Source organism: Cricetulus griseus, chromosome 2 (genome assembly GCF_003668045.3).
Source record: "Cricetulus griseus strain 17A/GY chromosome 2, alternate assembly CriGri-PICRH-1.0, whole genome shotgun sequence".
Lineage (NCBI taxonomy): Eukaryota > Metazoa > Chordata > Mammalia > Rodentia > Cricetidae > Cricetulus > Cricetulus griseus.
Window position 1 is genome coordinate 96,871,369 of NC_048595.1, and position 14,948 is coordinate 96,886,316.

Here is a 14,948-nt window from a genome sequence, read left to right on the forward strand (position 1 = left end):
GCCCTTGGTGGTCGGTGAGATGACTCGTGGGTAAAAGTGATTGTCATCAAGCCCGGCAACCCGAGTTCAGTCCCCGATACCCAGATGGTGGGAGAATGCTGCCTCTTGTAAAACATCTCTCACATCCACACATGTTCTATGGCATTGTGTCCAAACACACAATAAATATTTGTCAGTTACAAAAATAAAACTGAATATAAAACTCAGAATTCAAAAATGAATTATATTTGTACATCCCAGAAACAGAAAATGTCACTACATTTCTAATAGAATGAAACCTGTATATCTAGCTGGGTGGTAGTGTTGGTGCACACCTTTAATCCCAGCACTTGGGAGGCAGAGGCAGGCGGATCTCTGAGACCAGCCTGGTCTACAGAGTGAGTTCCAGGACAGGCTCCAAAGCTACAGAGAAACCTGTCTCGAAAAACAAAACAAAGCAAAAACTTGTATACCTAACCAGGCACACCTTTGATCTCAGCACTCGGCAGGCGGAGACAGGAGGCTCTCTGTGAGTTTAAGGTCAACTTGATCTATATAGTGAGTTCCAGGACAGCCAGGGCCACATAGTGAGACTCTGTCTCAAAAATCAAACAGACAAAGTATACCTATAAGTAAACAAGCCAGACTTAGGAGAAAACTACAGAGCATTATTAAAGGATTCATAGAAGATGACATGAATAACAGGAAAAACATACCATGTTCATGGAAAACCCCTTTGTAGCTCAAGATGGTCTACCTGCCTCCACCTTCCCCGTTCAGAGACTACATAAAAGCCCATTCTCCAGGCCCAGTACATTCTCTTTTCCTAAACACCCCACAGCATGTTTCTTGCTTAGGACTGTGCCCTGGCTGCTCCGTGCTTCTGCTCCTACCTCCTAACCATGTGAGGTGGGGGGAGGGGCAGGCATTATTTACTGCTATATTGGGTTGCTGGCTCAGAGTTGGTGCTCACAGATTTTCATTGACTAAACAAATTACCTAACTATTGTTCATGTTGCTAAGCAGTGTGGTTCTAAATGACAAAAGGAAGGGCTGGACCGAGCTGTGGAGTGCTCAGAGAAGGTTCAAAACACGGTCTGACAAGAACTGATGAGGAGTCTTTGAAAGTGAGGAAGGAAAGAAAGAACCTTAGAGAAGCAGATTGTGTTGTGTGAAAGGGGCATTGACTTTGGGGTGAGAGACGGAAAATGTGTTCTAGGGGGATGAAGGTTTACCAGCTGGAGTCAGAAAGAGACTTGAGGGACACTGCTGGAATGACTGTTTACTGTCAGGAGTAGAGGGGCTTGGAAGCTCCTCACTATGCTGTTTGTTTCTCCCAAATTCTGGGTACTTCTTTTTTTTTGTTTTTTGTTTTTTGTTTCTCTGTGGCTTTGGAGCCTATCCTGGAACTCGCTCTTGTAGACCAGGCTGGTCTCGAACTCACAGAGATCCACCTGCCTCTGCCTCCCGAGTGCTGGGATTAAAGGCGTGCGCCACCACTGCCTGGCCAGTTCTGGGTACTTCTAAAGGATTCTGTCCATCAAATGATCTTCGTTCTTCACTGATTAAGGAATTAATTAGGGCTGGGGGTGTGGCTTGGTAGATGAGTCCACAGGCTATAGGTTCCATCCCCAGAGCAGGAAAAAGAAAATGAACTGGTTTTTAGCCTCAGATTCTTTCTGATTTGCATTTACTACTGATGAGAATATCACTATGTCCAGGCGATGGCTATCAAGTTTGTGTGGTGGATGATGACATGGATCATGGATTAGGGGAGGACCTGCTTCAGGAAGGATGGCCCAGGAAGGCCTCCTTTAGGAGATGCCCCTAGACAACAGCTTTGACACTAAACAAAGTGTTCAGACAGAACTGGAAACAAGTGCAAAGATCCGGAGTGCCTTTGGACTGACCCCACCACCACCAAGAGTACTGTAGCTCAGTATCACAAGCTGGACGAGGGTGTCCAGGTCACCACAGAGTGTATGTGCCACCCACAGACCTCTCCATACCCTTCTATTGCACAGCCTCTCCTCACCGCCCACTTCCTCCTTAACCCTGACCAGCATTGATCTGTTCTCCATTTCATTACTGTTGTCATTTGAAGGCTGTGCGACTAGGACCAGACAGACAGTCCTGCCAGCCTTTGAGTTTGAATCATTTGACATTGGAGACTGACCCCCAAGGCCCTTGAGCCCATCAGAAAGCATTCCAGGGTAACCCTGCACCCCTGCCTGAACTTGGCTGTTTTCACTCAGGCGCACAGTTCTCTGGACATCCATCCAGGTTGCTGGGCTAGCAGAGGTTAGGATGCACAGCCCAGCCCACTTACAAGCAGCCTGGGGACTTCTCTTCTCCCTTCCAGACAGGGATGCAGAGCCTTTCCTCTCCTCAGAGTGAAGCAGAGTTAGGGAGCCTTGTAAAGTATGTAGGCAGTAAGCCGAGCAACTCTCCGAAAGAGACAGAATACCCCACAGATGTGTGGGGCATTTTCAGAGAAAGTTGCCCTCACCTGTCTTGTCAGCAGCTGTGCCCTCAAAGGATGTAATTTACAAGATTTAAAAATGAAGCGAAGCTTAAAATTTGAAGTTTAAAGCTAAATAAGATATATGACCTGGGTTATTTGCTTTTCTTTAAAAATTTTCTTTTGGAAATGAAATCCCAAGTGTGTTATTTAAAAGAGGAGGAAGGAACACTGATACAAGGCCCCAGACATTCTGAACCTAAGTAAGCACAGTTCGTTGTTTGTTGCTCTTGTTTTAGGGGTGTTGAGACAGGGTCCCTATGTAGCCCTGGCTGTTCTGGAACTCAATATGTAGATCAGGTTGGCCTGGAACTCAAGGAGATCATCCTGCCTCTGCCTCCTAAGTGCTAGGATTAAAGGCATGCACCACCATGCCCAGCTAGCTGTTACTTTTTGAGTTTGGTTGAGCCTTGGCTAACCTGGAACTCTCTGTATAGACTAGACTGCCCTTCTGCTTGTGATGATTTTCCTCCCAAACACTGAAACTACTGTAATATACCGCCATACCTGGATTCCTTCTTTCTTTCTTTCTTTCTTTCTTTCTTTCTTTCTTCCTTCCTTCCTTCCTTCCTTCCTTCCTTCCTTCCTTTCTTTCTTTTTCCTATTTGTTGTTTCCTTATTTGTCGATGCTTTTCAGAAAACACATCTGTAGGCAGTTTTGGCTTTATGAGTTTTCTTGAAGTTTCTTGACTCTGAGCCATCAGGAAAGACAAACTAGATCTTTAAGGGGCTTCTCTATCTTCTTAGGTACCCTCAATTTTCCATGTGTGTATTGTCTTAGTTGCTTGCTTGATGAGGTATTTAGCAATTCACCCAATTAAAACTACCTAGTAGGAGCTAGGGAGGAAGCATGAGGCATTGGGCCCAAGCCCTAGCAACTCCCTCTCCCCCCCCTCTCTCTCTCTCTCTCTCTCTCTCTCTCACACACACACACACACACACACACACACACACACACACACACACACACGCGGTAGTCTAGAAATACTGCCCACACACCTGAAGTGGAAAGCTGAAGCAGAAGGATCAACCCAAGCTGGTCTACATAGGGAGAGTCTGTCCACAACAAAACCAAGCAAGTTGTCTGTTGATTCCAATTTAGGGTGGTTCTGAGTGGAGCTGCCTCTCTATAAGCAGCTCTCTGGGTGAATGCCCAAGACAATTGCTGGGTCATAAGGGGGTTGTGAATTTAATGTCCACAGAAACTGTGGAGTAGTTGTGTTAGCACACACCTGTAAAACCAATCTCCAGATACTAAAGCAGGAGGATTGTTGAGAGCTTAGCTTAAAAAGAAAACAAATTAAACTTTTCACAACTCTTTTTCTTTCTGGTGGATGGGTGGGTGGATATTGAGACAAGGTCTAGTACTGTAGCCCAGGCTAGTCAGGAACTTAACTGTGTCCCATGTGGCCTTGAGGTGGAGGTAATCTTCCTGCTTCAAAGAGTGCTGGAGTTACAGGTGTGAGCCACTATGACAAGCTATAGTAATTTTCCTCATTACAATGTTGCATGAAAGCCACTTATATTGTAAATACACCCTTGTTGAGCATCTGAAATACAAAGTCAACTGGACATCCTGCTTTTTTTCTTTTATCTTTAGGGCAGGGCCTCCCTGTGTAGCCCAAGCTAGCCTCAAGCTTGTATTCTTCCATGCCTCAGCCTCCACAAAGACTGAGATGACAAGTGTGGGTAAGTATTTCTGAGCAGGCACTAAAGGCAGAGAAAGAGACAGGGACCTGTGCCCCAGCCCCTAGAACTCAACAGCATAGCAGCCCTTTTAGCATAGTGGGTGTAAGGGTATTTGTGCATGCTGGGGCCTCACCCACACTGCTTGGAGGAAGTATTGCCCCTTCTCCAGATTCAGCTGCCAGCACCTTGTGTGTCATAGATGAGAAGCCTGGAGCTGGGTGTGGCTAGAAAGCTACCTGTTCTCCCAAGACCCTGCTGTTGCAGAGCATTGGCTGCTTATGCAATGACTTCTCACTGGTTACCAGAGATTGCAGCCATGCCAGGCCCAGAGCACAGGGATCAGTGAAAGGCAACATAGCCCCAGTGCCCTACAGAAAGTGCAGGAGGGAGCCCAGCTTGAGAAATGTCTGACCTTGCCACAGACTCCTGTCCTAGGTGTTACCAGAGTGCCAGGCTGTCCCAAGTAGAGATTCAAGACCCATAAAGAGTGCCACCTCAGGCAAGGTGCCTCTCTCTCCCCTGTGCACTGTGCAGTGAGCCTCTGGAGGAAGGCCAGAGGGTGAGTTTCACAACCTACCCTGCAACCTTGGCAACCAAAGTCTGCTGGGTACAAAGGGGAATGGCAAGGTGTGGACAGAAACTGCCTGGAGAGGAATAGGAGGGATAGGCTTCTGGGCCTGGGCCTACACCAGAGCCTCCCAGGGCACTGGGGATGTGGACTTTGGGTAAGGTGTGGTGGAAGAAAGGAGAACACAGACAGAGCCCAGGAGGTAAGCCTTGGGACCAGATCAAAGGAGCCCAGGGCCTGAGGGACCAGATGGTTCCAATGACTGTGCTGAACTAGAGGAAATAGGAAGGACAGTTCACTGGATTCTTGGAGGCAGACTGACCCTTCTTTAGTCAGAATACAAAGTGGTGTCTCGCTGTTCTTGAGCACATGTATGGGTGTGTGTGTCTGTGCTCATGCGAATGTTTATCTATGTGCATGTGTCTGTCTTTCTATCCATGTACATAAATTCATATATATGTCTGTCTCTGTGTGTCTTTTGTGTGCATGTACACACATGTATATGTGTATGTGTGCATATACGTCTGCATATATGCACATATGTGGTTGTGTGTGCATGCCCATGTATGTGTACATGTGTATATTGGTGGGTGAGTATGTGTGTGTGAGTGTGTGTGCATGTATGCACATTTGTGTGTGTGTTTAATTCTACCCCTACCCCAGAGCAGTTTGTTCTCACACTAAGTATATCCCCAGGCCTTGGAACATACCAAGCAACAATTAAAGTTGGGTGTGTTTTGGGTGTAGCCCAGTGGTGGTAAAGGCTGCCTGGCATGTATGACACCCATTTCCCTCTCCTGCATCCTACAAAGCTTTAGGTGGATAGTTGTGATGGGCTCAGACGAAGTGATACAGGCTGGTTTATGAAGTGTTACGTCCCAGGCAAGTTCTCAGCCCACATCTGTAATTTCTCCTCACCCCCACACCACAAGAGAATTGTTTTGCTGCCCCTGTTCTGTAGAGAAAGAAACCATGGCCCTGAGCAGAGCTCAGAGACCCAGCTTGAACAGCAATGAGTGGTATAGTGGGGGTGGGGTGGGGTTCAACCCCAGGAAGCATGAGACAGCTGAACTACAGCTGTACCACATGACTTCCTCAGTCTCTTCTCACACCCTTGTCTCCCAGTCTCCACCTTGCACCTGGGGGAGTTTGAAGCCGTTAGCTTTAGCCATGTGCCTTGACCCTGTGCAGCCCTTGCCATCCCAGGAACTGGATCTGTTGCTGCCCTACCCCCATTCTTCCTCCTGCCCTCTCTACCTGCCTCAGGCAGCCCCCTGGTGGCTTGTAGGCCTCTACTGGCTTGGCAGCCAGCTCCTGTGGCCAGCCAGGCTTCTCTGTGGTTTGAGAGTCACCCCTGACTTAAAGCTTGCATAAAGCTTGCATCCCAGTAAACCAGAGGCCTGTCCCTGGCTGAGTGCTAATCTAATGGACAAAAAGGTTGAAATGGGCTCCTGATGATAAAATGTCCCTCCCTGACAGGCTTTTAGCAGCCCAGCCAATAGCTTCAGACTAATGTCACTAAAGCCTAGGTCTTGAGTGACACAGCCAGCCCCTCAGGGCTGAGGAGGAGAATGGGCTGATGCTGCTCTGGGGGCCCCAGAGGAAGTCAGCTCCAGTGGTCTACCTAGCCCTGAAGCTGCAGGCTCTGTGGGAGGTGAGGGTGTGGTGTCAGTGGCCTCTTGGCAGCTTGCCTAGGGTTAGCCCAAGACCTGCCTGACAATTAACATTTCCTGAGAAACCTGCAGGGCAGAAATGAGGGCATGGCACTGGGCCAGAGAACAGAGATAAGGTAAGGGCCCAGAGCAATCAGGCCTGTAGCAGAAGATTCCGTGCTGCCATGCCCTCTGACCCAGGAAATGGTACAAGAAAAGGAAAAGAATGTAGGAGGAGGGGTCAGGACACAATTCAGGGAAGGCTAGAACTCTTCAGAACACAGGAAGTCCACTAGAAATTCACTTGATTTGTTGGCAGAGGCCTGGGTTCTAACCTAGCTCTGTTCATCTGAGTCCCAATGACTGGGAGCATCCCTGCTCTAGCCTATGTTTGGGAGTGCTGTGATCCATTAGTGATGTCTGCCACAGGTACAGCATTAGAAAGCATGGCCTGTTTGTTCACCATTCCTCCTCTCTGAAAATGCTTTGAACTAGTACAACAAATTTTTGGCTACTCCTAGAAAGGCCATCTTTTCAATAATTTTATAGTTCTGTTTGTATTGTTTAAGACAAGTTCTCATTTCACAACTCTGACTGATCTGGGACTTGCTATGTAAGCCAACTATGTTCAGCCTAGGGACAGTCCTTCTGTCTCTGCCTCCCAAGTTCTGGGATTACAGAAATAAAGACTTTTTGTTTAAATTGCCAAAGATATGGAAATTTGCTTTAAAAATAACAAGGACAGTTTGGTCATATAATCCCAGCATTTAGGAAGCAGAGTCAAGTATTAAAAATACAAAATCAAGCCGGACAGTGGTGGCACACGTCTTTAATCCCAGCACTTGGGAGGCAGAGGCAGGTGAATCTCTGTGAGTTTGAGGCCAGCCTGGTCTACAAAGTGAGTTCCAGGACAGCGAGGCCAGGACTGTTACAGAGAAGCCCTATCTCGAAATGCCAAAATTAAATAAAATAAAAGTATAAAACCAGCCTTGGCTACATAACAGGTTGAAGGCCAGCCTGGACTACAAAAGACCCTATCTCAAAAAAAAAAAAAAAGGAACTGATGATGTAAAAAGAAGTCTGTGTGTCTCACCATCTGCAACTACAGCTGTTAGTGTGTTTTCTTCTGGTTGGTTTTTTGTTTTTCTTTCTTAGCTTTGAGATGCAGATTGTCACAGGTGTAGCTACTATTGCTGAGTATTTACTTCCGATCCTCCCTCCCTGTTGGGCTGTTTCACCTAACCGTTTGTAGTCCTACAAGGAAGAGATGATCATAGTTCAAGCCTGAGGAAGGGGCTTGCAGAGTGGAATCTGGTACATGACTTGGTTGGCTTTTCATTTTCAAAACCTTACCCTGAAAGCCAACTTTAGTGGTGCACACCTATGCTATGTAATCCTCTCTCATGAAAAGTGGAAGTAGGAGGATCAGGAGTTCAAGGCCAGCCTGATCAACATAGCATACATATGTGACGGGCTGGGGCACTCTGGGGACAGTACACAGAATGGCCTGGGGGCTGGGCAAGGTGCTGGTAGCTAAGACTGGTCTCTTACTGGAATCTAGCAGAGCATGACCTGTGCAAGGAGGCTATGGCTTCCAACAACGGAGGCAGAGTAGTCTGACAGAGAAAAGCAGCCTTTCCCCACCTTTTCACACGTAAGTAACAAGTGATACAACTCACATCTGTTGAGTGTGTGCATGTACACATTCTTATTCCTTGGTGATGGTTAATAAGTTCTTCCACTGATGCAGTAAGCCACATCAAGCTGAACTGAAGAACCCAAAGAATAGGTTTATTTGAGCAAAGCAGCTCCCAAGTGAGCCTCCTAGAACCCAGAGATCAGGGCCGGAGAAGTCACCTGGCAGAACTAAAGCAGGCAGCTTATATACCCTGTAGATGAGGTGTGATGATGTGTCTTCCACAAGGTGGGTTTGTGCCCAAGTATAGTAAAAAACTGACCGCTTGAGGCAGGTCTTGGGCTCCTGACAACTTGAGGGAAAGAGCTTCCATAACCACCAAGAATGCAGAGCTAGGCTTTTTGGTGCCTTTTCTTTGTTGAAGATTCTCTGAGAGGGTGGGGTTTGGAGAGAGAAATGGGGCTTTCTGGATCAAGCAGGAGTGAGCTGGAGTGGTAAGGGTTGAGCCCAGCATGCTAGGCAGGTGCTCTGTCTCTGAGATATGGTCCCTACCCTGCTTTCCACTTTGTAAAATTTGGAGACCCACAAAGTTACTCAGGCTGGCCTGGAATTTGTCATCTTCCTACTTCAGCTTCATAAGTAAGAAACCAGGCTTAGTTTAATGTCTTAATGTTTGTTTTGTCTGAATCATTTGAGAGTAAGTTACATGCATAATACCAATTTCTTTAGCATGCATATCTATATTTATGTTTTCGAGACAAGGTTTCTCTGTGTAGCTTTGGAGCCTATCCTGGAACTCACTCTGTAGACCAGCTGGCCTTGAACTCACAGAGATCTGCCTGTCTCTGCCTCCCAAGTGCTTGGATTAAAGGCAAGTGCCACTACTGCCCGGCTGTCTTTAGCATATTCCTTATATAAAGCCAGTAAGTTTAACATTGCAATATTTCATATGAGACATTGCTTTTCAAATGTGTCAAATAATGTCCCTAATGTCTAGAGAGAGGCTTTGTGACATATGCCTATAGTCCTAACACTCTAGAAGCTGTGACAAAAGGATCACCATGAGATTACAGAATGAGACTGTCTCAAAAGAAAAGAATCAAAACAATAAAATAATAATCAGACCAAAAAAAAAAATCAGAAAGAGCTGAGCGTGTTAAAACAGGCCATCCTCACCTACAGTCTCATCCCTCAAAAGGTAGAGGTAAGGTGATCCAGAGATCAAGGTCATCCTTCCTGGTTACATGTGGAGCCTGAACCAAAATTAGACACAGTCTCAAAAACAACATGAGCTGGGGGCAGGACTGGAGAGATGGCTCAGCAGTTAAGAGCACTGGCTGCTCTTCCAGAGGACCTGGGTGATACTCAGGATCCACATGGTGGCTCACAGCCATCTAAAACTCCAGTCCCAAAGGATCCAGTGCCCTTTTCTAGCCTCTGTGGGTACATGGTGCACAGACAGACATGCAGGCAAAACACCCGTACACATAAAATGAAGTGAAAATTTAAAATAATAATAATAGTACCAGGATAGGCTCCAAAGCTACACAGAGAAACCCTGTCTCGAAAAACCAAATAAATAAATAAATAAATAAATAAATAAATAAATAAATAAATGATGATGATGATGATGGAAGGGAGGGAGGAGCCACCCCCACCATTGGCACTGGGCTTTCAAATGCAGTAATCAGGATTGGGCGTGCCAGGTATGGAGGCAGGGTTAAACTGCTCACACAGTGCTCCCGTGTCTGAATGTCATCCCAGTGGGATCCCCAGGGAGCACATGTATGTGTGAGTGACCATTTCACTGTGTTGCTCTGGCTTTCTTTTAATTCCTGGGCCCAAAAGATCCCCCTGCCTCAGCCTCCTAAGCTGCTGGGAAAGTAGGCACATACCACCAATGTCTAACTAATACTTGGTTTTATGTTTATTTGAGTCCAGACTGACCTCTTTTTTTTTTCTGCCCAGCCTCTGCCATGCTGGAATTGCACTCACCTGTTTGATGCCTGTTTCTTTCACTTAGGGTAATGCTTTTGAGGTTCATTACAGTGTTATTTTTTTCTGGCTGAATGATACTCCACCATGTAGCTGTGCCGCACACCGCATTCCCCCTCGTTGGTCAGTGGGCATCTGGGTTGCCTCCAGGTTTTGGTTGTCATAGACTGCACTGCTGTGGATACTGCTGGGGAATGAGTTTCAAGTGCATCCAGGTTTTCATTTCTCTCAGGGATATGTCTAGGAATAACACTGCTGGGTCACATGATACCTCTTAGCATTTAACTTCTGAGGATCTGCCAGGCCATTTTCAGAAAGGGCTGTACAGCATTAGTTCCTGCAGCTGCATGGGAATGAAGATACCCACACTGAGCACCTGCTTGGGCACCGGGCCAGACCATTCTGTGGTCCTCAGCCCAGCCTGTGAAACACTCGTTACAGCCTCCTCTATGCCAAGGAGGATGGGAAGGTTCAGAAAAGTGAAGTGATTCCCCCAGGGTCACAGGAGGTGTGGGAAGGTATGCTGCCTTGAATCTGCCCCTTACATTGTCCTGCTCACTCAGCGATGACTGGTTGAGGAGCTAACATCGTCCTACCAGTCTCCTCTCCAATGCCTGTGACACTGTTTTGCAGACAGGAAAGTTGGACCCTCACTACCCCAAGGTCTGCGGGCACAGAGGGAATGTCTTGGACATCAAGTGGAATCCTTTCAATGACTTCGAGATTGCCTCCTGTTCTGAAGATGCCACGGTGAGTGCCAGTGCAGTGTTTATGGAAGAATGCTGGGAGGAAGATGGAGGGCAGGTTCCCAAGCCATCAGTGTCCCATGCCTGGCTTTATCTCACTGATGGCTTCACGGGGAGGATGTGAGAAGTGGAGCAGACATCATGCGTGTTTGGGACCTGAGGCCCATGATACCTCTCTATGGACCTCAGTTTCCCTCCCATAAAATGGGTGAAATACTTCTGCCCATCTCACGAAGACCCAGTGAGACTCATTCTCTGTGACATGCTGTGAGGGGACCAGAAATGATCAGGCCACTCCATGTCACAGTGGATGAATATAGGACGAGGGAGGGGCTTATTCAAACATAGCCCCAAAACACCCCAAGAGGCCAAGTCCACCAACTCTCTGTGTTACTGGGGGGTGATCTCAAACTCCTAGATTCAAGCAATCCTCCTGCCCTGGCCTCCTGAAAAACTGGGAGTATGGCCATCTTTGCTGCCTCCTGATACCTGCCCTTTCAGGACTGCTCTGAAGATTTCTTGAAAGATATTGGGGGGGGGGGGCAGAAATGGGAGTGTGTTGTTGCTGTTGTTTAATTGGGAGGAGGTGTTTGTTGAGATGGGATTTCATACTGTAGTCCAGGCTGACCCTAAATTTATAATCCTCCCACTGTAGACCCCCTAATGCTGGGCTCACAGGTGTGCACCACCACACCCTGCCAGGTCTTCCTGAAAGGCTCTGGCCTGCTGCTGTCCCTCTGATGCTGGAGAATAAAAGGGACAGAATAATGGAGCCTAGGGTGGTAACAGACCTAGTCCATGTAAATGCATCCTTGCAAAGTGCTCCCTGCTCCTCTTCCCCAGGATAGGGTAGGTGCTACCTCCTTCAGGACACACCTCCCCTTCCATAAATAAGCCCAGAACCTGTATCCCTTCAGCTCCACCCCAGGCTCAACTCTGTGTGTGCTGCAGATGGAGCAAGCAGAGTTCATGACCTGATATCAAAACCAAAACCAGGAAATAACTGTCCCTGAGCTGCAAGCAATGCCTTCTGGGAAACCTTTGTATCTTTAAGATATGATCTGAAGACTGATTTGGAGCTTGAGAACCCAACAAAATGGAAAGAGCATACTCACAGCACTTCCTGGTCCCCATGTCCCAATGCTGGTCTCCCTGTGGCTCCTTCCATGACAGAGACCTTACCCTTTACCATGGCAGTCCCTTCCATCTTCAGTCCACCCTACCTGCTCCCCTCAGGTCATGGGGATGGTCAGAGTCCCTGGGACAAGTTTGAGAATGAAGCCTCCCTTCTGGTCAAGGTCAGCCTTGCTTGGTGGAGGACCCTGGGGAGGCTCCAGTCTTCCCTCCACTGGGTGGTGGTGGCAATGGAGAGCAAAAACCGGGTCCTTCTGCCAGGCACTACCTGATCCATGGCTGAGGACCAGAACAGCACCAAGATGTCCTGTCTCACACTACTGTCTGTGTCTCCCCACCAGATTAAAATCTGGAACATCCCCAAGCAGTTGTTGACAAGGAACCTCACAACCTACAGAAAGGAACTGGTGGGCCATTCGCGCAGGGTGGGGCTGGTGGAATGGCACCCCACGGCTGCCAACATCCTCTTCAGCGCTGGCTATGACTACAAGGTGAGTCTGAGGCTCCTAGACAGAGAAAACCACAGACTGGCACTTGTCTAGAAACTTCTCTGACAGCCCTATAAACTAGAAAGACCCAGGCAAGATGTTGGCAACCTACTGCCTCCACAGGTCGGGGGAAGCATCTTCCACACCCCTGTCTCCCTTGTCTCTGCCTTCATAGCTGTGTTCCTGTATGCCTCCTTTCACTTACCGATTGAGAACCCGCCTTCATTTGTCATGACCTCGTGCCAACTAACTACGTCTGTTTAGACCTTGTTACCAAATATCCCATTTGAGGTTTTAGGTAGACAGGATGAGGCACTCTTCAATCCATCCACTGCAGTTTGCCTGGGGGGGGGGGGGGCTGGGCTGGGCTGACCAGACATGGGCCTTGGAACCAGTACTGGAGACTAGGGGCCTGTTGCAGTTCATCACTGACTTGTATGAGAATGTCCCACGATTCTCCTTGGGTCTTAGTTTCTTGAGTCCCAGACAGCAGACTGAGTGGGTTAGTGGGACCATTGCAGTGGTTTTCCAACTCTTCCCTCTACTGACTCTACTGGGATTCACAGAGGCACCTTGGGAACATTTCATATAGATCCAAAACAGGCAGAAATGCTTGTTTATCTGTTGATGTGGAGGGTGTGTGTGGCTATGTCCCTGGGGATGTTACTCACACCTTAGTCTGTGGCTACGGGTTGCTTTGGCAGCCCTGGTTATGCACATCAAGTGGGATGTGCTGACCCCTACGCCCCAGGTCCTCCCAGCATAGTGTTCTGTTGCTCAGAGGTAGGTGGTGGTTTTCTTCTACAAGACAGTCTGACTCCCAGCATCCCCTGCTGCGCTTGCAGCCTCAGCCACACTCCTCACATTCAGTAGCCTGGTTGCCAGCTGCATCTTCCCTCCTGGGAATACTGTGTTTCTCCCCATGCCTGCTGCTGTGTGACTGTGGGGGCTGGGTGGAATGGCCACCGTGCTCAGTGCCAGCACTCTCCACGCAGGTGATGGTGTGGAACCTGGACACAAAGGAATCTGTAATTGCAAACCCCATGAGGACAATCACCTGTCACCAAGATGTGATCCTCTCCATGTCCTTCAACACCAATGGCAGCCTGCTGGCCACCACCTGTAAGGACCGCAAGATTCGGGTTGTCGACCCCCGTGTGGGGATTGTCCTCCAGGTTGGTACTTTAAAGGTTCGGGGCTACTTTAAGAATGGGGCAACAGCACTGTCAGCAGCTGTGCTGAGCCTCTGGAAACAGCATCCCTAGCCAGCCTCAGCATCGTGGTGCTGTGGGGGATGTTGAGATTTGCTGCGGTCACTCTACAGATGAGAAAACTAAAGCCAGAGAAAGGGAATAACTATATAGAGAGGTGGGCTGTGAACCTCAGAGCTGGCCACGGTCCCTCAGCTCTGTCCCTGGCCAGGGGTCAGGAGCCACCTTGAGCCAGTGCTTTCTGCTTTCTAAACCTCCGTTTGCTCAGAAGTGCAATGGACCATTCATCCTTCCTCACTGGAGCTAATAGGACAATTCAAGTGTCCTCTGTCTCTCTGCCTCACATGGGGCAAGTGCTCGCTATGATTCTCAAGAGAGCGGAGTGGAGCAGGGTTTGATGGCATGTGTTGTAATCCCAAGATAGGAGTGAGGGTTCAAGGCCAGCCTGCACTACATCCTGAGGCCCTGTCTCAAGCAAAGACTGGAGAGGGCGGAGGTTTGGCTGGCTTTATTCAGAAGCAGCTCTCAATAGAATGGGGAGATTTCACTTGAAGGAAAGGACTCAGGTCAGCTTCTTGAAAGGGGTGTGCCAACTAGTTCCACGGGTAATGAAAGGAGACCTTACAACCAGGGCTTAAGGAGCCAAGTGGGGAGCTAGAAATTCCACCCACAGCTGGGAGTGCCCTTCCCACAGCTCTCCAACACTGACCACACGTATTCCTCCAGGAAGCCAGCTACAAGGGGCACCGGGCCAACAAAGTGCTCTTCCTGGGGAACCTCAAGAAGCTGCTGTCCACAGGTACTTCCAGATGGAACAACCGGCAGATGGCCCTTTGGGACCAGGTGAGTCTCCATACAACCGCACCGTCACTGTGCAGCCCAATGCCTTCACTTATCTGGGTACCTTCTCATTCAACTTCTCCCTCACAGTCAGCAAACAGTAAGGATGGGGGCTGGGAATGACTCACAGAGATGGAACAGTCCATCAGGCCAGGTAGCCTTGTGCATCTCACCATTCAGTAGAGAGGTGAGGTACCAAGAGAGCCTCTGGGAAAGGGTGAGAGTAAGACAAGGGATAGCTGGAGATAAGTGTTGATAGTGGCCACTGTGGGTGGAGGGTGAACTGTGCTGTTCTGTTAGGTGTTTTGAAGTGCTAAGGACAGAATGCAGGGCCTCCCACCTGCTAGACAAAGCAGTGTCTCCTTCATTTGTTAAATTTAGCTTGGAGATGAAGGCAGGAGGATTCAGAGTTCAAGGTCATCCTTTGCTGCATATTAAGTTCAACTGTGGCATGTAAAAGCTTCTTTCCTAGAGAGGCTTAGGGTACAG

General features: G+C 48.3%; 1 protein-coding gene across 2 annotated transcripts in view; it reads left to right on the forward strand.

Moving 5' to 3' along the window:
• Positions 1 to 14,948, forward strand: part of Coro2a (coronin 2A) — a 53,830-nt gene that overhangs the window by 29,654 nt on the left and 9,228 nt on the right. For both annotated transcript variants that reach the window (XM_027403142.2, XM_027403141.2), the window contains exons 3-6: positions 10,674 to 10,790; positions 12,262 to 12,411; positions 13,404 to 13,583; positions 14,346 to 14,462. In XM_027403142.2, coding sequence (XP_027258943.1) covers positions 10,674 to 10,790; positions 12,262 to 12,411; positions 13,404 to 13,583; positions 14,346 to 14,462 — 564 coding nt within the window. The remainder of the gene's footprint in view (positions 1 to 10,673; positions 10,791 to 12,261; positions 12,412 to 13,403; positions 13,584 to 14,345; positions 14,463 to 14,948) is intronic.